The sequence below is a fragment of the Rhinopithecus roxellana genome, chromosome 4 (genome assembly GCF_007565055.1).
Source record: "Rhinopithecus roxellana isolate Shanxi Qingling chromosome 4, ASM756505v1, whole genome shotgun sequence".
Taxonomy (NCBI): Eukaryota; Metazoa; Chordata; class Mammalia; order Primates; family Cercopithecidae; genus Rhinopithecus; species Rhinopithecus roxellana.
In genome coordinates this window covers 71955044-71978258 of record NC_044552.1, presented here as the reverse complement: position 1 = coordinate 71978258, position 23215 = coordinate 71955044, and the positions used below count along the sequence as shown (strand labels likewise).

The 23215-nt window shown below is 42.4% G+C and overlaps 1 protein-coding gene and 1 long non-coding RNA gene across 4 annotated transcripts in view; both read left to right on the top strand.

Moving 5' to 3' along the window:
• Nucleotides 1-12313, top strand: part of RPF2 (ribosome production factor 2 homolog) — a 43485-nt gene extending 31172 nt beyond the window's left edge. For all 3 annotated transcript variants that reach the window (XM_010366029.2, XM_030929631.1, XM_030929632.1), the window contains 3 exons: nt 3381-3483; nt 10749-10893; nt 11989-12313. In XM_010366029.2, the coding sequence (XP_010364331.2) occupies nt 3381-3483; nt 10749-10893; nt 11989-12168 (428 nt within the window). In that variant the 3' untranslated portion in view covers nt 12169-12313. The remainder of the gene's footprint in view (nt 1-3380; nt 3484-10748; nt 10894-11988) is intronic.
• Nucleotides 12314-18011: 5698 nt separating this feature from the next.
• Nucleotides 18012-23215, top strand: part of LOC115896971 — a 31408-nt gene continuing 26204 nt past the window's right edge. Inside the window, exon 1 of the long non-coding RNA XR_004056924.1 lies at nt 18012-18081. This is a non-coding gene — a long non-coding RNA (uncharacterized LOC115896971). The remainder of the gene's footprint in view (nt 18082-23215) is intronic.

Sequence of the window (23215 nt, the reverse complement as noted above, 5' to 3'; positions counted from 1 at the left end):
CTAGACTCAAGCAGCCCTCCAGCCTCAGCCTCCCAAAGTTGGAGGTGTGAGCCAGTGTGCCTGGCCTATTCTTCCCTTCTTAAATGGTAGCATATTATTTATGTGGTTTTTTAAAAATTTGGAGTAGAGGAATTTTTAATTCTGATTTTCATTATATAATTGAGAAAACTGAGACCTGAACAGGTGAGTAGCTTTTCTAAGGTCATGCATTTACCAAGTGGCATATTAAACTTTTGAATTTAGGTCTTTTTATAGTACATGCTTTTATTTCTTATTTGTTTATTTTTTGAGATGGAGTCTCACTCTGTCGCCCAGGCTCGAGTGCAATGGTGCAATCTCGGCTCACTGCAACCTCCGCATCAGCTGTTCAAGTGATTCTTCTGCCCCAGCCTCCTGAGTAGCTGGGATTACAGGCATTCACCACCATGCTTGGATAATTTTTGTATTTTTTGTAGAGATGGGTTTTTGCCACTTTGGCCAGGCTGGTCTCGAACTCTTGGCCTCAGGTGATCCACCCATCTTGGCCTCCCAAAGTGCTGGGATTATAGGCATGAACCACCATGCCCAGCCATGCTTTTATTTATACAGTATTATTATATTTTAGGTTCTCAGGTTCATAAAGTTATTTATCATACTTCTTGGTCAAAATCCTTGCAGTGTATATACCACTTGCATGAGATCGTTCCCAACTAGAAATGATCTTTCTCTCCTCAGAACTTCCAGAATGGTTTATACTGTTCTCCTTTAATGTGCTATTTTAAATTGCAGTTGTTTGTATGTATTCATATCTACCTAGAATGCGGGGCCCCTGGTAGAAAGATGCTATATGTCATTTATCATTATGCATAATAGGTGCTCTGGTACAATTTGTTAAGTGAATGGATTCTTGCCAATGGTATTCATGTATAAACAATACTCCGTTGTGTTCTAGTCAGAAAATATCATGCTGTTAGCTGTATTTGCTTTCGGTTACTAAGTACTACCATTTATGCCCTCCCATTTTCATTCATTACTTGTTTGTGTTACCTTGATGATTTGCAAACTTTAGTGAAATTTCAGTTTGGCAGTTAAGAGAAAATATTGTAATAAAAGGATGACTACTTCGAACTATTGGATACAGACTGAAAATCCTTTTATATTCATAGTCTTAGAAATTTTGACCTACTAAAGAGTACTTTTCCATGTGCTTATTGTGTTCCTAAAGTTTTCTCCCAAAGCTTATGGAAGAAGCACAGATGCCCTGAAAATTTTGCATTATGAAAGTTGTTTCGGAGCAGACTGAAATGTACATATTTTGTTCCCCAGAACTACTCCGACTTCTGTAATGAGTGGGCTTGGCCCACTCATTGGTGTGGCATTACTGAAGCATAACTTAGCCACTGAAGGAGAGCCAGGCTTTGGCAAAATCATGGGAAAACTCTGTATTATGATATTGAGATTAAAATATCTTGAAAAGTACAAGCTTGTTTTATAAAAATGTCCCAGGCCAGGCGCATGGTGGCTCATGCCTGTAATCCCAGCACTTTGAGAGACCAAGGCAGGAGGAGTGCTTGAGTCCAGGAGTTCGAAACCAGCCTGGGCAACATAGTGAGACCCCATCTCTATATAATATATGTATAAATATATGTAATATATGTACTTTTTTTTAAATTAAAAATGTTCATTAGGGTTTTTTGTTTTTTTTTCTTGTTTGGGGGAGAAGGGTAGTGTATAAATGTGCCTATATACTTCTGTTTGTTTTATACACATTAATGCTGGGTTTTTTTTTGTTTGTTTGTTTTTTGTTTTTTTTTTGAGACTGAGTCTTGCACTGTCGCCTAGGCTGGAGAGTATAGTGACACGATCTCGGCTCACTATAATCTCTGCCTCCCAGGTTCAAGTGATTTTCCTACCTCAGCCTCCCAAGTAGCTGGGACTACAGGCACGTGCCACCACACCCAGCTGATTTTTTTGTAGTTTTAGTAGAGACGGGACTTCACTGTGTTAGCCAGGATGGTCTCAATATCCTGACCTCGTGATCCGCCCGCCTCGGCCTCCCAAGATGACAGGCATGAGCCACCGCATCCAGCCTATGATTTTCTTTTGGTTAACCACAAGAAGGGAAAAGCAGACAACAAAAGATGTGTACATCTGTGCACATGGAGATCATCTGCATCTTATGGGCTAATGGGAAGAGGGAAGGAAAATGCTAGGTGGCTACAGAATGGGACTAGAATAGAATTTCCTACTTACTACATCACCTGCCTTGGGCAGCTCTTCCTAAGCAAACTTGGATACATTTTTATATAGAACTTTATCTTAGTCAAATGTTATTCATGAGTTTCCATTTAGCCTTCTTGAGGTTCGATTTCCTCAGCTGTAAAATTAAGGTATCACACTTGTTTTCCAAACTTCTTTCATAGCCAAGCCCGTGTAGTATCTGTAGCATGCAGTTCACTGGAGATTTTCTTTTAATTACTCCTCTCTTTATGTTACTGCTTGAGATAGGTTTTGCTCTGTCGCCCTCACTGGAGTCCAGTGGTGGGATCAACAATCCTCCCACCTTAGCCTCTCCAGTAGCCGGGACTACAACCTGGCTAAATTTTTATACTTTTAGTGGAGATGAGGTTTCACCATGTTGCCCAGGCTGGCCTCAAACTCCTGAGCTTAAGCGGTTTGCCCACCTCAGTCTTCCAAAGTGCTGGGATTACAGACATGAGCCACTGTGCCTTGCCGACTACTCTTTTTAAAAGGAAACTTTATGTCACTGTCAAAAATGGAGAATGGTACAGGATAAAATAAATATGTAGTAAATTATATCTGGCTTTGTATCATTAAAATGCTCGCATGTGCCACCAGTGGTATGATTACCACTTTGTGAGAAAAAAGCCTATCCCTGATATCCAAGGTTCTTTTCTGGCATTAGCAGTTTATAAAGTTTCTTATCCTTTGCTCATATAATCAAGATTTATTAGAATTTTTTTTCTTGTTGACCTCCCTCATAGAAAAAAAAATTGAAGCTAATTTGATTTTAATAGTCAGTTTGAACAACCATTTTTATAGAAATTTGCTACCTTCATCTACCTATAGGTTAGAATTTTATGCTTTGATTTACATTTTTTTAAAGTTAATATTCTTAATGGATATGATTTTTTGTTGCTGAGCTGACTCAGAGGAAGAACTTCAGAACTGAAACGTTAAATGTCTCAGTGAACTGAACACAGAAATAAAGTCATGAGATTAAATGCTTAAGGGGTGAGACCTTCAAACATTTTTCAGGAATCGTTTTTTGTGCTTTTTTAGGTAAGTATTGGAACAAAACTGTTTAGAATGCAGTTCTTTGTAACTGAATTTTGCAAGTATTTGTTTTGTTTTGTTAACAATTTAATATGTGCTTTTAGATTTCTTCAGAGGCCCCACAGTATCAAATATCCGCCTGGCTGGGTTAGAGTATGTTCTGCACTTCACTGCACTGAATGGGAAGATTTACTTTCGAAGCTATAAGTAAGACCATTTCTTCACATATTTTCTTAATCCTCAGGGTTAGCGTTTAAAACTGTGTGACTGTTTTATAGAGCCCAAACTTAGAATTGGTATCTGGCCAGAAAATTTTTTGGAGAGTTGATGGGATAGCAGTGGTAGCAGCTCTGTACTGCTCCTCAGTCCTTTGCCTGTGAAACCCTACTTTTCCAGTGCCCCAGAGCATCTGATACCGCACTGTCACTGAGCCAGGTGCACCAACTCTTTCTAGCTTTATGCAGCATCTCTTTATTGTTCTTGGTTGGATTTACAGCACTAAGCCACAAATCCTTGACCAGCCGAAGCAAATCTCAAAACCCTAAGTCTAAACAATTGAGTCTAAAAGGAGTAAGAAGATTCAGTGGCTAGATTCATTTCACCCTCTCTCTCTAGCCTAGGCCTTCTACCCCTACCACAGTATAAATATAACTTAAGCAGGCTGAGCACGGTGGCTCACACCTGTAATCCCAGCACTTTGGGAGGCCGAGGCAGGCAGATCACTTGAGCCCAGGAGTTCAAGAGCGGCCTGGCCGACATGACGAAACCCTATCTCTACTAAAAAAATATAAAAATTAGCCCAGTGTGGTGGCACATGCCTGTAGTTCCAGCTGCTCAGGAGGCTGAGGCACAAAAACCACTTGAACCCGGGAGGTGCAAGTTGCAGTGAGCCATGATTGTGCCACTGCACTCCAGCCTGGGCAACAAAGTGAGAGCCCTGTCTCAAAAAAAAAAAAAAAAAAAAAAAAAAAAAAAAAAACTCTTAAGCAGATTCTATGTTTATTAAAGAATTAATGACATGCTGTAATTGTGGTTCTTGAGGTAAGTGTGTGACTTCTCTTTTTTAAGGCGTTGGTACTGGCTGACAGAGCACACAGTTTCCTAAAGAATACACTGACTCTTGGCCGGGCGCGGTGGCTCAAGCCTGTAATCCCAGCACTTTGGGAGGCCAAGATGGGTGGATCACTAGGTCAGGAGATCGAGACCATCCTGGCTAACCCGGTGAAACCCCGTTTCTACTAAAAAATACGCAAAAACTAGCCAGGCGAGGTGGTGGGTGCCTGTAGTCCCAGCTACTGGGGAGGCTGAGGCAGGAGAATGGCGTAAACTTGGGAGGTGGAGCTTGCAGTGAGCCAAGATCTGGCCACTGCATTCCAGCCTGGGCGACAGAGTGAGACTCTGTCTCAAAAAAAAAAAAAGAATACACTGACTCCCACAAATTGCCTTTCTGTCTACATTGAGTTTAGACTTTGCTGTACATTTTAAGCTATGGTGTGGCTGGCGTCGCAGCCTGAGAGCTGAGAGCTTGGTGTTGACAGTGTCTTCTGTACAGTAGTGCTGTTTGTGCAACCATTTGTATCTAGCATTTCGTACATGGTTTTTGTTTTCCTTCACAATGAAATACATGTCCAATGAAATGTCCAAATGAAACTTACATATTCATCTCTTGTCAGCTAGTAATTTCCATCTTGGGCTCAACCGTATTAAATCAGAGACACTTAGTTTTCTCCATATGATTAATACAACCACTTCTGTTTTTCTATTTTCCTCTCACTAAAAATAAAATAATAAGACAAAATGCAATAAAATACCCAATGATCATAAGATGTAGTTAGTGACTTTATAATTTTTAGCTAGTTAAGATCGAAAGCCCTAAGTCTCCTGTTTGAGTTTCCATATGTGATCTGGGGGCTTCTAAGTATGTATTATACTATACAGTAGATGACTGTTATTTAGAGAACAAGAAATAAAAGATGAAAAATCACTAATATAAAAAGGTACTCAGGCCAGACGTGGTGGCTCACACCTGTAATCCCAGAACTTTGAGAGGCCGAGGTGGGTGGATTGCTTGAGGCCAGGAGTTCAAGACCAGCCTGGCTAACATAGCAAAACCCATCTCTACTAAAAATACAAAAATTAGCTGGACATGGTGGCACATGCCTGTCCTCCCAGCTACTTAGGAGGCTGGGGCAGGACAATTGAGCCCAGGACGCAGAGGTTGCAGAGAGTGGGCAGATCACTTGAGATAAGGAGTTCAAGACCAGCCTGGCCAACGTTAGGAAACCCCATCTCTATTAAAAAATACAAAAATTAGATGGATATGGTGTCGCACGCCTGTAACCCCAGCTACTCGGGAGGCTGTGGCATGAGAATTGCTTGAGCCTGGGCCACACGCCTATAATCCCAGCTACTTGGGCGGCTGTGGCACGAGAATTGCTTCAACTTGGGAGGCAGAGGTTGCAATGAGCTGAGATCATGCCACTGCACTCCAGCCTAGGCAACACAGTAAAACTGTCTGGGAAAAAAAAAAAAAACAACCTTATGTTGGCTGGACACCTATAATCCCAGCACTTGGGAGGCCTAGGCGGGTAGATCACCTGTCAAGAGTTCCAGACCAGCCTGGCCAACATGGCGAAATACCGTCTCTACTAAAGATACAAAAATTAGTCGGGCATGGTGGTGGACTCCTGTAATCCCAGCTACTCAGGAGGCTGAGGCTGGAGAATTGCTTGAACCCGGGAGACAGAGGTTGCAGTGAGCTGGATCACGCCATTGCACTCCAGCCTGGACAACAAGAGTGAAACTCCGTCTCAGATAAAAAATAATAAAATAAAAATTGTATAAAATTACCTTCAAGCTATGTGTATAAACTGTATATGAAACATAAATGAATTTTGTGTTTGGACTTGGGTCTCATCCCCAAGATATCTCATTATACATATGCAAGTATTTCAAAATCTGAAAAAAACAGAAATCTGGAACACTTTTCTTTTCTTTCTTTCTTTTTTTTTTTGAGACTGAGTCTCACTCTGTTGCCCGGGCTGGAATGCAGTGACACAATCTCAGCTCACTGCAGCCTCTGCCTCCCGGGTTCATGCCATTCTCCTGCCTCAGCCTCCCAAGTAGCTGGGACTACTGGTGCCCTGCCACCATGCCTGGCTAATTTTTTGTATTTTCAGTAGAGACGGGGTTTCACCATGTTAGGATGGTCTCGATCTCCTGACCTCATGATCCACCCTGCCTTGGCCTTGCAAAGTGCTGAGATTACAGGCATGAGCCACTGCGCCCGGCCTGGAACACTTCTTTTTTTGAGACAGGATCTTGCTGTTGCCCAGGCTGGAGTGCAGTGGCATAATCTCAGCTCACTGCAACCTCTGTCTCCCGCATTCAAGCGATTCTCCTGCCTTAGGTGGATATGTATGCCCTCTGTGTTAAACATAGAGGAAATACAAGGGAGATAAAAATGTAACTAAAAAATTGTTGAGAATAAGAAATGGTTTCACAGAAAGTATTCACTTATATTTAGTGAAAAGGATTTATTTGTAAAGAAGGATGCAGAGAAAAACAAAATAGAGAATTATCAAGTCAGACTTTAGAACAAGAATAAACTGGCCCAGCATAGTGGCTCATGCCTGTAATTCCAGCACTTTGGGAGGCCGAGGTGGGTGGATCACCTGAGGTCAGGAGTTTGAGACCAGCCTGGCCAACATGGTGAAACCCCGTCTCTACTAAAAACACAAAAATTAGCTGGGCAACATGGTGTCACCTGTAATCCCAGCTACTCAGGAGGCTGATGCAGGAGAACTCGGGAGGCAGAGGTTGCAGTGAGCCAAGATCGCACCACTGCACTCCAGCCTGGGTGACAGCTAGACTCCATCTCAAAAAAAAAAAAAGAATAAACTAGCAGTAAGGCCGGGCACGGTGGCTCATGCCTGTGATCCCAGCAGCACTTTGGGAGACTAAGGTGGGCAGATTACAAGGTTGGGAGATTGAGACCATCCTGGCCAACACGGTGAAACATCATCTATACTAAAAATACAAAAAATTAACTGGTGGCGCATGCCTATCATTCCAGCTGTTTGGGAGGCCAAGGCAGGAGAATTGCTTGAACCAGGGATTCGGACATTGCAGCCAGCCTAGATTGTGCCACAGCACTCCAACCTGGCGACAAAGCAAGACTCCATTTCAAAAAATAAAAACAAAAACAAAAACAAAAAACTAGCAGTGTAACTATAATGCATAGATCCACCAAAAATCCAACTGCTAGAATCACCTTTACACTAGCATGACATCTTTCATAATGAAAAAAAAAAGTTTGAATTTTTAAAATCAGAGACCCCAGTATGTAATTTTGATCACTAGATGTTCCATGTGTGCCTTGTAATACTTGTTAGCTATTAATTTGAAATAATAAATGGACAGTGTGATTGAGAGTGAGCTGCTACTTGAAAGAATCACTAAACATGTGGATCAGCTTAGCTTCCAGAGGCTGTGCCACACTTGAGGAGCATTGAGGATGGGAGGAAGGGGTGGTCCAGGGATTCCACATCACCTCTGAGCCTACTGACCTGACTCTGAGCTGGGCTCAGCCACCTGACATGGGCAGGTCACCACTTCTCAGGGTCTTTGTTTCTTCCTCTGCAAACTATAGCAATACCGTTTAGGTAATTCTGAGGTCCCCGTAAGATTGACAGTACTGCTTTATAAGAGTAAACAGGTACTCATAGATGGGCATATACCAGAAAGTATGTCTGACTTAACTCGGCTCCCCAGGCATTCTTTGGGCTATACTGTGGAACCCTTTCCTTCTCTCTTACTGCAAATTAGCCCTTAAGCAATTTGAAAATGGTAATATTTAATATTCACATACTTTATTTGTGAAGATTAATGAGGCTTATAAAATGGTTTTGAGCTTTTGGATGAAAGGAACTCTAAAATGAAATTATATTAATGTAACCTTTAACGTGATCTTTTGGGTGAATAAATCATAGTGTTATTGACCACTGTTCCTATACATCCTGTAGTAATTATTCCTTATATGTGAGTGACTGTTGATATCCCTTGGGAAATTTTACTCACTGTAGAGTCAGGGCCATTAATATGAAACAAAATTGTTAGTAATGCCACATGTGCCTTTGCACAATGGTTAGGCCTTATGGGGGGGACATATGCAAAACAAAGTGTTAGCATACTTTAAAAAGCAAACACAACATTCTAATAGAGGAGTTTACTTAATGAAAACAGACTTTCAGCCAGAAAAGTGTATGAGACAGGAGAAAAATGAGGAAATTACAATTTGAACAGTAGTAGTAATGTCACTCTTCCTCAAGAAATAGGCAAATAATATTTAAAAATATGTAGCAATTACCAGTTAGCATATCTACCCGCTTGAATCCATCTGAGAGAGAAAGAACTGGGTTCTGTTTGCAGATAACTAAAAGCCAGAGAATAGTTCCTTAAATCAGTTTGCTCTTCCAGTAAACATACTGAAATGATTAAGATCAGATCATCTACACAGGCAAGTATGGCATTGTACTTAATTCTTTTTTTTTTTTTTTTTTTTTTGAGACGGAGTCTCGCTCTGTCGCCCGGGCTGGAGTGCAGTGGCCGGATCTTGGCTCACTGCAAGCTCCGCCTCCTGGGTTAACGCCATTCTCCTGCCTCAGCCTCCCCAGTAGCTGGGACTGCAGGCGCCCGCCACCTCGCCCGGCTAGTTTTTTTGTATTTTTTAGTAGAGACGGGGTTTCACCGGGTTAGCCAGGATGGTCTTGATCTCCTGACCTCGTGATCTGCCCGTCTCGGCCTCCCAAAGTGCTGGGATTACAGGCTTGAGCCACCGCGCCCGGCCAACTTAATTCTTTAATGAAACAACAACATAGGTAGTTATACATAGTTATTTGGAAATCTTAATTTTATGTACCACTCAAAAAATTAATTCATTAGGACATTTGTGTGAATAAAAAGGCACAATATTATTATGTGTACCCTGAAGCTATGTACATCTGTTATGCATCAATTTTTAAAATTATTTTTAGTTAATTGAAAGGTGCTTCAGTAGTTCAGAAGTGCTTTTGGCAGTGTATAGTAGTACTTGGGTGATTTGAATCTATCAGACATGCCATGAGCTGTTTTCAATTCACAAGTTTTCTAACTAGCTGAAAATTAGCACTTTAAGTGGAAGAAAAAATTTTAGTTGAAAATAAAAAAATACATGTCCTTGATTCCTTTTTTGTTTGTTTTTGAGACGGAGTCTCGCCCTGTCACCCAGACTGGAGTGCAGTGGCACTATCTCAGCTCACTACAACCTCTGCCTTCCGGGTTTAAGCGATTCTCCTGCCTCAGCCTCCCGAGTAGCTGGGACTAGAGGTGCCCGCCACCACGCCCGGCTAATTTTTTGTGTCTTTAGTAGAGATGAGGTTTCACCATGTTGGCCAGCTGGTCTGGAACTCCTGACCTCAGGTGATCTGCCTGCCTTAGCCTCCTGAAGTGCCGGGATTACAGGTGTGAGCCACTGCGCCAGGCTGCTCCACCATCCCTTTATCCTGCCTGTACTCCCCAGTTCCCCTCCACCAGTGTTTCCAGATCCAGAGTTGTTTAGACATAGGCTATTCAGAAAGTTGTGGTTTTGTTATTTTAAGATTTTAAAGTTCACTTCAATGTAAGGAAGTTAGTAAATGTCTGTGCTATGAGGAAAAGTTGATTCCAGATGGGTTGGTTTAACTCCTACAGTCTTAGATAAGAACTTGTTAATCATACAAACATACTGTTTCAAAGTAAAAGCCAATTAAAATTATTTTTATACATATATAAATCTATGAGTAAGATGAAGTCAAATCAAAGGATTTTATTTCATTTCTGAGAATTTTGTATCTCACTTGCTGTTTTTTAACAATATTATATACTTTTATTTCTGATTTTTAAAAATAAGCAAACTGTCCTTTACCTCAGGGAAAAAAATTTTTTTTTAATTTGATATTTGTGCGACCCTTTAGCTCAAAAAGGGATAAAAGACTTGCTCATGCCTGTAATCCCAGTACTTTGGGAGGCCAAGGCGGGCAGATCACGAGGTCAGGAGATCAAGACCATCCTGGCTAACACGGTGAAACCCCGTCTCTACTAAAAATACAAAAAATTAGCCGGGCGTGGTGGTGGGCACCTGTAGTCCCAGCTACTCAGGAGGCTGAGGCAGGAGAATGGTGTGAACGTGGGAGGCAGAGCTTGCAGTGAGCCCCGAGATCGCACCACGGCACTGCAGCCTGACAAGCAAGACTCCATCTCAAAAAAAAAAATTTATAAAAGAAAAAGTGAACCAAAGGATATGCTTGGCTTGAATGTATGAAGTATTTAAGTAAGTTTTTCTAAACATTTTATGTCATTTAATGGACTTGTAAATCCCCTGAACAAAAAATATTTTGGTGGAGAGGACTTTTATGAAAGTCATAGCAACATTTCTTTTTACCTATTTCCTAAAGGTTGCTGTTGAAGAAATCTGGTTGCAGAACACCACGGATTGAATTGGAAGAGATGGGACCCTCATTGGATCTGGTTCTGAGGAGGACACACCTGGCATCAGATGACCTTTATAAATTATCTATGAAAATGCCAAAAGCTCTCAAGGTATATGACTTAGAGCTTGGTGCCATATTTATTTGTATATTCTACTTTAATCCTTTTTGTTTCCAAAAAGGATTTGTGGCATACTGTATTAAAAGACAAGGATAGGCCCAGCATGGTGGCTCACGCCTGTAATCCCAGCACTTTGGGAGGCCAAGGCAGGCAGATCACGAGGTCGGAGATCAAGACCATCCTGGCTAACACAGTGAAACTCCATCTTTACGAAAAATACAAAAAATTAGCTGGGAGTGGTGGTGGGTGCCTGTAGTCCCAGCTACCTGGGAGGCTGAGGCAGGAGAATGGCATGAACCCGGGAGGCGGAGCTTGCAGTGAACCAAGATTGCGCCACTACACTCCAGGCGACAGAGCAAGACTGGGCGACAGAGCAAGACTCCATCTCAAAAAAACAAAAAAAGACAAGGACATACATAAAGAGATCAATACAATAGATTAAACTAGGACTCACAGAGCCAGAAAAAGGAGAGAGAACCAAATAAGCCAACAATAAGGGATAATAAAAAAAAGAGTTGCACAACCCAGACATGAGGTTTGGCTAAGTGCCTTCTGATAGTCAAGACTGCTGTTTTCAACAAAAGAAAGAGAGTTGTTTGGGACGCTGTAAAGACTGAGGATTTAGAGCACAGGGTATGTAAACCATATGTGCATAAAATGTGTTTTGACTTTTTAAGTAGTTTTAAAAGACAAGCAGAAATGTAATCCCTAAAATGCCAATAGAAATTGAAATGATAGTCACAACTCCTTAAGCTAAACACAGGATATTTTCTTGATGTTTGACAGTGGTTAGTGTAGTTTATAGTTTTGTTTTTCAAAGTGTGGCCTGACAGTTTACCTGGGAATTGTGCAGAATATCAGGTGCTACCCTAGACATACTGAATTAGGATCTGTGCTTTAGCAAGATCCCAAGTGATTTGTATGCACGCTTAAGTTTGAGAAGAAAAGTATATAGGGCTATATACTCTGTCATTGAAGAGGTAGGCACTAATGGAAATTGCTACTAAGATAGTTGTTACAGACTAGGTTTTTACTGGCTCGTTATAGTAGAAGGCCATTAAATATATACGTATTCTTTTGTCGTAGCCAAAGAAGAAGAAAAATATCTCCCATGATACTTTTGGTACAACTTATGGAAGGATTCATATGCAGAAGCAAGACCTAAGCAAACTACAAACCAGGAAAATGAAGGGGTTGAAGAAGCGACCTGCAGAAAGGATAACAGAAGACCAGGAGAAAAAGTCAAAAAGAGTTAAAAAAAATTGATGGAACTTAGCCAGCCACTACTGTTTCATTGTGTTCTACTTAAGAGAATTATCAAGCATCAATCCATTCAGTTTCTTATGAGATCTTATTATATATTTTTATAACATGATAATTTTACAATATTATGAACAGTAATATACTAGTATTAAGGGTAAAGTAAGCCTTTTATTTGAGACATTACAGTCTGGTGTGCCATTTTCTCTTGTGATATCCCCTGCCCTCCACAAATTCTTCTTTCTCATTGGGTGAATGGGTGGATGAGGAGGGGTCTCCATAACCAATGAAATTTTTTTGAATTTCTGGCCTTAGCTAAAGGAAGACATAGAAAGCAGAAATGACCCGCAGGAGCTATGTAGACACGTTCAGTATGAACTACCTGGAAAGTTAACCTCCTTTCCCAACATAGATCTACAACCTGATTTTTATTTTCTACTTTTCTGTTATTTTGCCGGAAATCCTACTAGTTGACAGTTGAGATTTTAAGCTTTGTGGCTGAAAATATAGATCTCTGAAAGGGATGTGTCTGATTATTGATACATTACGCTACTGTTGATTAAGAGACTCTGCTACTAAGTAGAGCCCCACCCCCCTTCTCTGAGAGGAAGCCTGTGTTTTTTGGTTTGTTTGTTTTTAAGAGATGGGGTCTTGTTCTGTCACCTAGGATGGAGTGCAGTGGCACAATCACAGCTAACTACAGTTTCAAACTCCTGGGCTCAAGTAATCCTCCCACCTCAGCCTTCTGTGTAGCTGGGATTATAGGCATGAGTCACTGAGCCCTGCTTTTTTTTTTTATTTTTATTTATTTATTAATTTTTTTAAAGCAGTGAGGTCTTGCTGTGTTGCCCAGGCTGGACTCAAACTCCTGGGTTCAAGTGATCCTCCCACCTTACCCTCCTGAGCAGCTGGAGCTACAGGTGTTAGTCCACTGCACCTAGCAGAAAGGCAGTGATAGGGGCAGAATGAAAAAGAAAACAGGTGAGTTTTAAGGTGCAGGGCACTTTAGAGTACTGGGTAGCCCTAGGTAGCTAAAGGTTGCATGAAGGCCTTGGGCATTTGCAGATGGTGTAGAAGCCAGCCAAAGCAACTTGTTTTGAAAGTTTCTTGAAGACAGGCCCTGTGCCTTGGAAAACAGAAAGAGGCTTTCTACTTCCTCCTACTAGTATTGCATACTTGTTTTTCCAGAATAGGGTGTTAAGTTCCTTGATTCAGTCCTTGACAAAGAATTTCCTTTATACAAGTGCCAGTTATGTTGTAAAAGTACAGACATAACGCAAATCATAATTTGTTACAGGAAGTACCAATGCTTTTGTTTTTGTTGTTTTTTGAGACAGAGTCTCACTCTGTAGCTTAGGCTGGAGTGCAGTGGCACGATTTCAGTTCACTGCAACCTCTACCTCCCGGGTTCAGGCGATTCTTCTGCCTCAACCTCTCGAGTAGCTGGGATTACTGGCACCCACCACCACACCTGGCTTATTTTTTTTAGAGACAGAGTTTCACTTCAGCTCCATGTTAGAGAGCTCCGTGCCTGTGTGTACATGCATTTATGTAAGCTTGCTCAGGTACAGATCAACAATGCTGGCACTAAGCAAAAGTTCAAGCCTCACTCAGCTTTACCTTTTACCTTTCCATTCTCTTGTGAATCCATTCCTTAGCTTTCCCTAGTCCTCTCCAGATAGCTGTTACTCTCCTCTTGCCAGAAAAATCAGGGAGCTGGTATCATTTATACTTTTTGTTTGATTATACATTTAGCCAAAGACCATACAGTCTTGTAGCCGAATCAGACATTCGTACTTTATATCTAAATGAGAAGAAAGGGCTAAAATAAGTCGTTTGCTGCCATCTGGAGGTAGATGGACAATAACTGAGGAGAAGGGGAGCCATGAAAAGAACATCAGGAGTGATGGATGCATAGTCCTTCCCCAAATCCTTGCTCCTCACTGGTAGGAGGCAAAGCAGTGGGTCCTCCTCACCAGCCGCTTATGGGACCCTGCCACTTCTGGACCCCTCTATCAGGAAGACCTACCCGAGCACTACTGGAAAATCAGCCAATCTTAACCCAAAGACGGCCATGTTTTCTGTGAGATGTCTTAAGGGTGTTTTTGTTTGTTTAATCAGTAGCCCTCTTGTTTGAGATTTGGCAATACATTTCTATTTTCTAGGTAATTTCTGTGTCTGATGGTAGAGGATCTAATAAGTATTGGAATGCTTCCTATTTGCTGTTAGAAGTACCAAATAGTATTGCTGAAGTCTAACAAAGACTTTTTGTTGAGAACACCTTGTAGTGTTATACCATCTGGAACTCTTGAGCTGCCGTTTATATCACTTTCTGTGGAAAGCACATCTTAATTTTCAGTTGTCCTTACTTTAGAGCACAACATATATAAATTGGAGGCTATGTATTCATTTCAATGGAGGTGGTAAATTGCCTGTTTTAAGTGTTACTTAATGTTGGATTTTGGTAGATGAGGAAAGCAGTTTGGTTATTTGTTTTGTTTTAAATACCAAACTTCTTATATTTTTTTTCTGGAATATTAATACTATTACCAAGTTATTTTTTCATGGAATTTGGGTTTCTTTCTTTTTTCTTTTTTTCTTTTTTTTTTTTTGAGATGGAGTCTCGCTCTGTCGCCCGGGCTGGAGTGCAGTGGCCGGCTCTCAGCTCACTGCAAGGCTTCGCCTCCCGGGTTTACGCCATTCTCCTGCCTCAGCCTCCCGGGTAGCTGGGACTACAGGCGCCCGCCACCTTGCCCGGCTAGTTTTTTTGTATTTTTTAGTAGAGACGAGGTTTCACCGTGTTAGCCAGGATGGTCTTGATCTCCTGACCTCGTGATCCACCCGTCTTGGCCTCCCAAAGTGCTGGGATTACAGGCTTGAGCCACCGCGCCCGGCCTCTTTTTTTTTTTTAAGTGCTGTTTGTTTTCTTGGTTATTGAACATAATCCAAAGTAAAGATGTTATTATCCAATTCAAGAAAAGAAAGGGAGAATAAAGCCTAACTTCAAGTCAGTTTTCATTTATCTGATTAGCTACTTAGATGATCTCTCCTTCCTTTCCTTTATATGTTTAGCTACTTCAGGCTAAAAATGGAAAGCTTTAAAATGGAAGAAGTTAAAACTACTAAACCCACTGCTAAGATCTGAACAACAAAGGAAGGTTTGCTTTTATTGAATTTCAGAAATTGGTGCTTTGTCCACCATAAAATTAAGAGACAGTGCAAAAAAATACGGGCTTCATTATGTTCTTTTTTTTTTTTTTTTTTTTTTTCTGAGACAGTCTCGCTCTGTCGCCCAAACTGGAGTGCAGTGGCGGGATCTCAGCTCACTGCAAGCTCCGCCTTTCGGGTTCATGCCATTCTCCTGCCTCAGCCTCCCGAGTAGCTGGGACTATAGGCGCCCGCCACCTCGCCCGGCTAGTTTTTTTCTATTTTTTTAGTAGAGACGGGGTTTCACCGGGTTAGCCAGGATGGTCTCGATCTCCTGACCTTGTGATCCGCCCGTCTCGGCCTCCCAAAGTGCTGGGATTACAGGCTTGAGCCACCATGCCCGGCCTTCATTATGTTCTTAATGCACTTTTACTTAGAAATAGTCAAAACATAACTGCATTTAAGACAAATGCATCCTAGCATATATACATTATGAAATTGTAGAGAATTCATTGAAAGAAGCTATTCGAAAAAGAAGCTGAAATGGGCTTGCTGACTTGAGGTATATGCTAGCTGTGAGAAGAAAGTCAGCTTGCATTTAGATGTTAATGATTTGCCTCATACTAACAACTCGAGTTGCTCAAGTTTAAAAACAGCAAGGATGTCATTGTGTTTCCCGTATCATCCAGACTGACAGTTAGATCATGTTAGGAATTTTAACTTTGCCATCATTGAATTGAAGCTATTGTGCACTCTTTCCATTTCAGAGCTCTTTGAGAAAAAGTTTTTATTTTATTTTTTTGGAGACAGTCTTGCTCTGTCACCCAGGCTGGAGTGCAGTGGTGCGAACTCAGCTCACTGCAACCACCGCCTCCTGAGTTCAAGCGATTCTCGTGCCTCAGCCTCCCGCGTAGGTGGGATTACAGGCATGCGCACTGTGCCTAGCTAATTTTTGTATTTTTAGTAGAGACGGTCTCGCCACGTTGGCCAGGCTGGAATTGGAGTCCTGACCTCAAGTGATCCGCCCACCTTGGCCTCCCAAAATGCTGGGATTACAGGTGTGTGCCACCGCGCCCAGCTGAGGCAGTTTTTAAATATACCATAAATACATTCTGTTTATTAGAAATCAGGTGTCACTGTTGCACAGGCTGGGGTGCAGTGGTGCAGTCATAGCTCACTGTAGCATCAGGCTCTGGGTTCAAGCCATCCTCTCACTTTAGCCTCCCAAGTACTTTTGTCCACAGGCAGATGCCACCACAGCTGGGCTAGTTTTTTGTTTGTTTTTTTGTAGAGACGATGTTTCACTATGTTGCCCAGGCTGATCTTGAACTCCTGTCCTCATGGAATCCTCCCGCTGCAGCTTTCCAGAGAATTGAGATCACAGGCGTGAGCCACAGTGCCCAGCCCATAAATGCATTTTATTTTTGTTCTTGTTTTTCCATTAAACTTCTGTCCTTCCTTCCCCAACCCATCTCATCCCCACCCCCATTCCTCTCACCCATGCTCAAGGAATCAGAAAGTGGATTCCAAACATGGAGAAAACTCTGGCTCTGGGAGATAAGGGAGAAATGGCAAAGTATGTAGAACTCAGCAGTTAGGGCATTTGCCAAGCAAAGATCAAAGCCCCTGAGCTGTAAGTGCTTTAGTGGATTGAGATTGATTCCTCAAACTGAAAACCAGGCTTCTGAGGGCTCAGACAGATGCAGAGTGGCCGATGTTGGCTCTGTGGGGCATGCCCTCCGACCCAGCTGGAACTCAGGACTGCACAGGCACCATCTGTGGACACTAGATCATCGAGTAGGAGGAGGAACCTGCAACCAGAGTTAGAGCCAAGCTAAAGTTGAGCTTGTGTTCTGGTAACTCCCTCTGTCCCTCTCACACACTGGATGAGTTCTGAAGGAGGTTCCTGAAAGGCAAAGCACAGCCCATTTCATTTCTGCATTTGAAATCGATTTTGAAGATTCACATTTATCAGCTTGAGTAAACAGTTTATTTACCCACTCTCCGACCTGATTTCCCCAGAGTCACTTATCTGACAAAGTAAATAGCATAGTGACTTGACTGATTAGAGACATCAGTTTAGATGACACCACCTGCATCAGCACCTCCAGCTCAGCCTTTCAGAGGCCGCTCTGGGTTTATGGCACTGGGAGCGCATGAGAATTCTTTACTGTCCCCATGAGGCCCCATTTCATCCATCTGGCTCCCCACTCAAAGCTAGTCAATACCACAAATATGTTTTGAATTTTACCCCCAGCACCTTCCATGAAGGGACACCTTGGGGAAGGATTAGACAGAATCTTGAAAAATCAATCAAAGCTCAAGTGGCATGAGAGCTCCTCAAAAGCAGCATCACCATACGGGCAGGAGAGTATGTGGGAGTGGCAGACAGGGCAGTGTTGTGGGAAACAGTGTGGCGTTAAATGAAACCAACCCAACCCTTGCCTGCTACTCTGAGAGCTCAGCTGAGATTTAAACGGACAATGAAAAGATAGTGCATAAAACCATGGGCAGCATCAATTAGTAATACGGTTTTCTCAGAAAATTGAAAATGTTTGCAGACTAAAGAAACCCAAAGGGCAATCAATGTGGCTTTGTTTTGTGGTAGTAGTAGTAGCAGTATGACAAAGAATTTTAAAAGGGGACTTAAGGCAACTGGCATAATACCGCCTAATGAAATTCCCATGTTATCTCCATTCTTAGAAAATGAGAGGAGTGGCCATCATGATTGAGAAGTGGGGCTCCAGAAAGTAATTCTATCCTAACCTCAAGGTGGGTAAAATATGGGATGGAAAGCACCGGGCTGCTTGAAATAACTTTGAGTCTCCGTTCCAAACATGCACATTCAGTTAATCTTGAAGGAACTATGGGAACACAGAATGAGGCAGAGAACTGGTGACAGATATCTTCTGGTTTTGACTCTGGCAAAATTATAAGAAAAATCATTAGGTATGTGCCTCATGAGCTCTTACTTAGAATTGGAAATAGTCATTGTAGGAGCCAGCCTGGGTTCCCTGAGAGCTAAGAGTGTTAACCTATTTCCTTTTTTAAAACAGGTACTTTGCTGGTAGATAGAGCATTGAAGTCAAAATTGTAGAGAAAAATCTCTAAATTTGTTTTACTTGGGAGAAAGAATTGTAACCATAATAAATTTGTTGCCTGAGGCACACAGCAAGTCAATATGCTGGGACACCAGGTTGCAGCAGAGAAAGAAGAATCGTAGAAATTTGAACCAGGAAGTCGGGCATGATGGCTCACACCTGTAATCACAGCACTTTGGGAGGCCAAGGCGGACAGATCGCTTAAGCTCAGGAGTTCAAGAACAGCCTGGCCAACATGTCGAAATCCCATCTCTACTAAAAATACGAAAACCGGGTATGGTAGTACAAGCTTTTTATTGCAGCTGCTCAGGAGGCTGAGGCAGGAGAATCGCTCGAACTCAGGAGGCGGAGGTTGCAGTGAGCTGAAATCACGCCACTGCACTCCAGCCTGGGCGACAGAGTGAGACCCTGTCTCAAGAAAAAAAGAAAAAGAAAAGCAAAATTTGAACAAAGAGATGGGAAGAAACCTCAGATACAACTCTGAGGAATTTGAGGTTAGGATTTTTTTAGGGTTTTAGAGATTGTTAGTTGATCAAAGAGTGCAGAGTGAAGTCGTAGGACAGGGAGATGAAGAAACTATTCTCATGCTGATCCGCTTCCTCTGGTGGGATCTTCAAACTCATTGGCATCAGTTGTTTTGTTGGAATTCAGAGTCTGAAAAACATCTGTTTGTCTTTGTTTTTTGAGATAGGGACTTGCTCTGTCATCCAGTGTGATTATAGCTCCCTGCAACCTTGAACTCTTTGGGTTCAAGCAGTCCTCCAAACTCAGCCTCCCAAATAGCTGGAACTACAGGTGCGCACCACCAGGGCCAGCTAATTTTTAAATATTTTTGTAGGTAGATACGGGGTCTCGCTATGTTCCTCAAGCAGGTTGAACTCTGCCTCAAGCAGTCCTCCCATCTCGGCCTCCCAAAGTGCTGGGATTTCAGGCTTTTGCCACCACACCTGGCCCTGAAAAACATTTTAAGTGATCCTTAAACAAAAGTGTTATGATCTAAGTTCAGAGACCCTGTAGGAACAATAGGAATGCAAGTCAGTTCTTAGTCTTACGATCCTGATCTGTCCATCATACAGTGGGGATGCAGATGGTCAGTATCTAGTGCTATGTGACTTAGCAACAAGGATGTGGGCCAAAGGGCAGCCTGATTCATGCTAAATTATAACTACATTTCTGGCCAGAACCTGACATGCAATTCTTGTCAATCCTGTGGGGGTGGTTTCAGAATTTTAAGTTCGGGCATACATGCAGACTGGGTTGGGTGGTCTTTGGAATGTCTGAAGAACAAAGAAAAGGCCAGAGGTTTTATTAAAAAGCAGAAATGTTATGTATTGCTCTTTGAGAAAGTTCGTTTGCACTAGTATGGGTTTGGGGAGCTGGGAGCTCTGATTGGTGAGCAACAGCAGAGGGCAAAATTAGTCCTAGAATTGTAGCAAGTTATCTCAGAAGCTATAGATAAAACTGGTTTCAGCTTACAACAAGCAGTTTCAGCAGCCAGGCTTGCAAAGAAACTCTGTTCTTGGAGCAATGCTTTGTACCCTGAGTGCTTTTTCCTCCTAGCTTCTCGACTCTGTTTTAGTTGGATCTGAAGAGAACGACCCAATTCTTATGGATCAACTTTCACAGGGCAATAACCATTCACTCCACATTTATCAAGCATTATTATGTTTCAGGCATTGGGAATAACACCCGACACTGTATATGTTTACAATTTCTTTTCTTTTATTTTCTTTCTTTCTTCTCTTTCTCTCTTTCTCTCTCTCTCTCTCTCTTTTTTTTTTTTTGATGGAGTCCCGCTCTGTCACCCCAGGCTGGAGTGCAGTCGCGGTTTCGGCTCACTGCAAGCTCCGCCTCCTGGGTTCACGCCATTCTCCCGCCTCAGCCTCCTGAGTAGCTGGGACTACAGGCGCCCGCCACCACACCCGGCTAATTTTTCTATTTTTAGTAGAGACAAGGTTTCGCCATATTGGCCAGGCTGGTCTGGAACTCCTGACCTCAGGTGATCCACCTGCCTCCGTCTCACAAAATGCTGGGATTACAGGGGTGAGCCACCACGCCAGGCCAAGCATTTTCTTTCAAATACAAGGAATACTTTTTCTAATTTAAAAAAAAAAAAAAAATTTTTTTTTCTGATAATCAAAGGGAAAGTTGCAAAGATGAAGATAAAAGTCACCTGTAATCTCACCAGCCAGAGATACCATCATTAACATTTTGCTGTATTTCTTACCACTTAAAAAAATACATAGTTTTAAGCTGGGTGTGGTGGTGCGCATGTGGTCCCAGTGTAACTGCCCAACGGGTTTACTTTGCCGGCTGCCTACACAGAGCCAACTTATCAAGAGAGGGGAATAGCAAGGGAGAAAGAGTAATTCATGCAGAGCCGGCTGTGTGGGAGACAGAGTTTTATTATTACCCAAATCAGCCTCCCTGATAATATGGCGGGTAGGGGCTTGGGAAGTGGGGAGTGCTGATTGGTCAGGTTGGAGATGGACTCATAGGAGACAGAAGTAAATTTTTCTTGCTCTCTTCTAGAAGTTCCTGGGTGGGATGGCAGAACTAGTTGACCCAGATTACTGTCTGGGTGGTGTCAGCTGATCCATGGAGTTCAGGATCTGCAAAATAGCTCTGATCTTAAGTTTTACAATGGTGATGTTATCCCCAGGAGCAATTTGGGAAGGTTCAGACTCTTGGAGCCAAAGGCTGCATCACCCCTAAACTGTAATTTCTAATCTTCTAGCTAATTTGTTAGTCCTACAAAGGCAGACTGGTCCCCAGGCAAGAAGGGGGTCTTTTCGGGAAAGAGCTATTATCAATTTTGTTTTAGAGTCAAACTGTAAACTGAATTCCTTCCCAAAGTTAGTTCAGCCTATGCCCAGGGGTGAACAAGGACAGCTTAAAGGTTAAAAGCAAGATGGAGTCGTTTAGGTCTGATTTCTTTCACTGTCATAATTTCCTCAGTTATAATTTTTGCCAAGGGGGTTTCGCCAGCTACTCAGGAGACTGAAGCAGGAGAGTCCCTTAAGTCCAGGTGGCCTTAGTATGCTATAATCATGCCTGTGAATAGCCACTGTATTCCAGCCTGAGTAACATAGCAAGACCCTGTCTCTAAAAAAATAAAAATAGGACCAGGCATGGCGGCTAACACATGTAATTTGAGGAGTATTGCTTGCGGCCAGAAGTTCAAGACTAGCCTGGCCAACATATCAAGATCCTGTCTCTACAAAAAATTTAAAAACTTAGCCAGGCATAGTGGTGCATGCCTATAGTCCTAGCTACTCTGGGGACTGAGGCAGGAGGATCATTTGAGCCCAGGAGTCTGAGGCTGCAGTGAGCTATGGTTTTGCCACTGCACTCCAGCCTAGGTGATAGAGCGAGACACTGTCTCTAAAAAATATTTAAAATATATATCTTTTATTTTTTTATTTTATTTTATTTTTTTTTTTTTGAGACGGAGTCTCGCTCTGCCGCCCAGGCTGGAGTGCAGTGGCCGGATCTCAGCTCACTGCAAGCTCCGCCTCCCGGGTTTACGCCATTCTCCTGCCTCAGCCTCCCGAGTAGCTGGGACTACAGGCGCCTGCCACCTCGCCCGGCTAGTTTTTTGTATTTTTTAGTAGAGACGGGGTTTCACCGTGTTAGCCAGGATGGCCTCGATCTCCTGACCTCGTGATCCGCCCGTCTCGGCCTCCCAAAGTGCTGGGATTACAGGCTTGAGCCACCGCGCCCGGCAAAATATATATCTTTTAAAAACCCCAAATTTAAAAATAAAACTATGGTATCGGGCATGGTGGCTCACTCCTGTAATCCCAGTGCGTTGGGAGGCTGAGGCGAGCAAATCACTTGAGGTCAGGAGTTTGAGACCAGCCGGGCCAACATGGCAAAACCCCATCTCTACTAAAAATACAAAAATTAGCCAGGAATGGTGACACGCGCCTGTAGTCCCAGCTACTCAGGAGGCTGAGCCAAGAGAATAGCTTGAACCCTGGAGGCAAAAGTTGCAGTGAGTCTAGATCATGCCACTGTACTCCAGCCTGGGCAATAGAGAGTGAGACTCTGTCACAAAAAAATAAATAAATACATAAATAAAATACATAAAATAAAACTGGTCGTCTTCTGATTTCTGCTTTTTTATTTTTAAATACATATATAGCTAAAACCTACATGTATGGAAGTGTTCATATGAGCAAAACATGACAAATTTTTACCAAGTGAACACACTTGCATAATCATTATCCAGATCAAGAAATAGAAATATCCTAAGTGAATTAATGTAAAGGAACAGAAAACCAAATACCACACATTCTCACTTGTAAGTGGGAGCTAAACAATGGGTACTCATGGACATAAAGATGGCAACAGTAGATAGTGGGGACCGACTACTAGTGGGGAGGGAGCAAGGAGGCCAAGGGTTCAGAAACTGTTGGGTCCTGTGCTCAATACCTAGGTGATGGGATCAGTCATACCCCAAACCTCAGCATCATGCAGTATACCCAGGTAACAAACCTGCACACGTACACCCTTTATCTAAGTTGGAAAAGAAAAAGAAATAGAAATATTGTAAAGACCCACAGAAGTCCCCTTGTACCTGCTCCCATCGTTAGCCCTTGTCCAAGAGTTCACAACTAGGTGCCCTGCCCTTTATTTTTTTTTAAGACAGATTCTCACTCTCGCCCAGGCTGGAGTACAGTGGCAAGATCACTGCATACTACAGCCTCAACGTCCCAGGCTTAGGTGATCCTCCCACCTCAGCATTCCTAGTAGCTGAGACTACAGGCACATGCCACCGCCCGGCTAATTTTTTACAACAG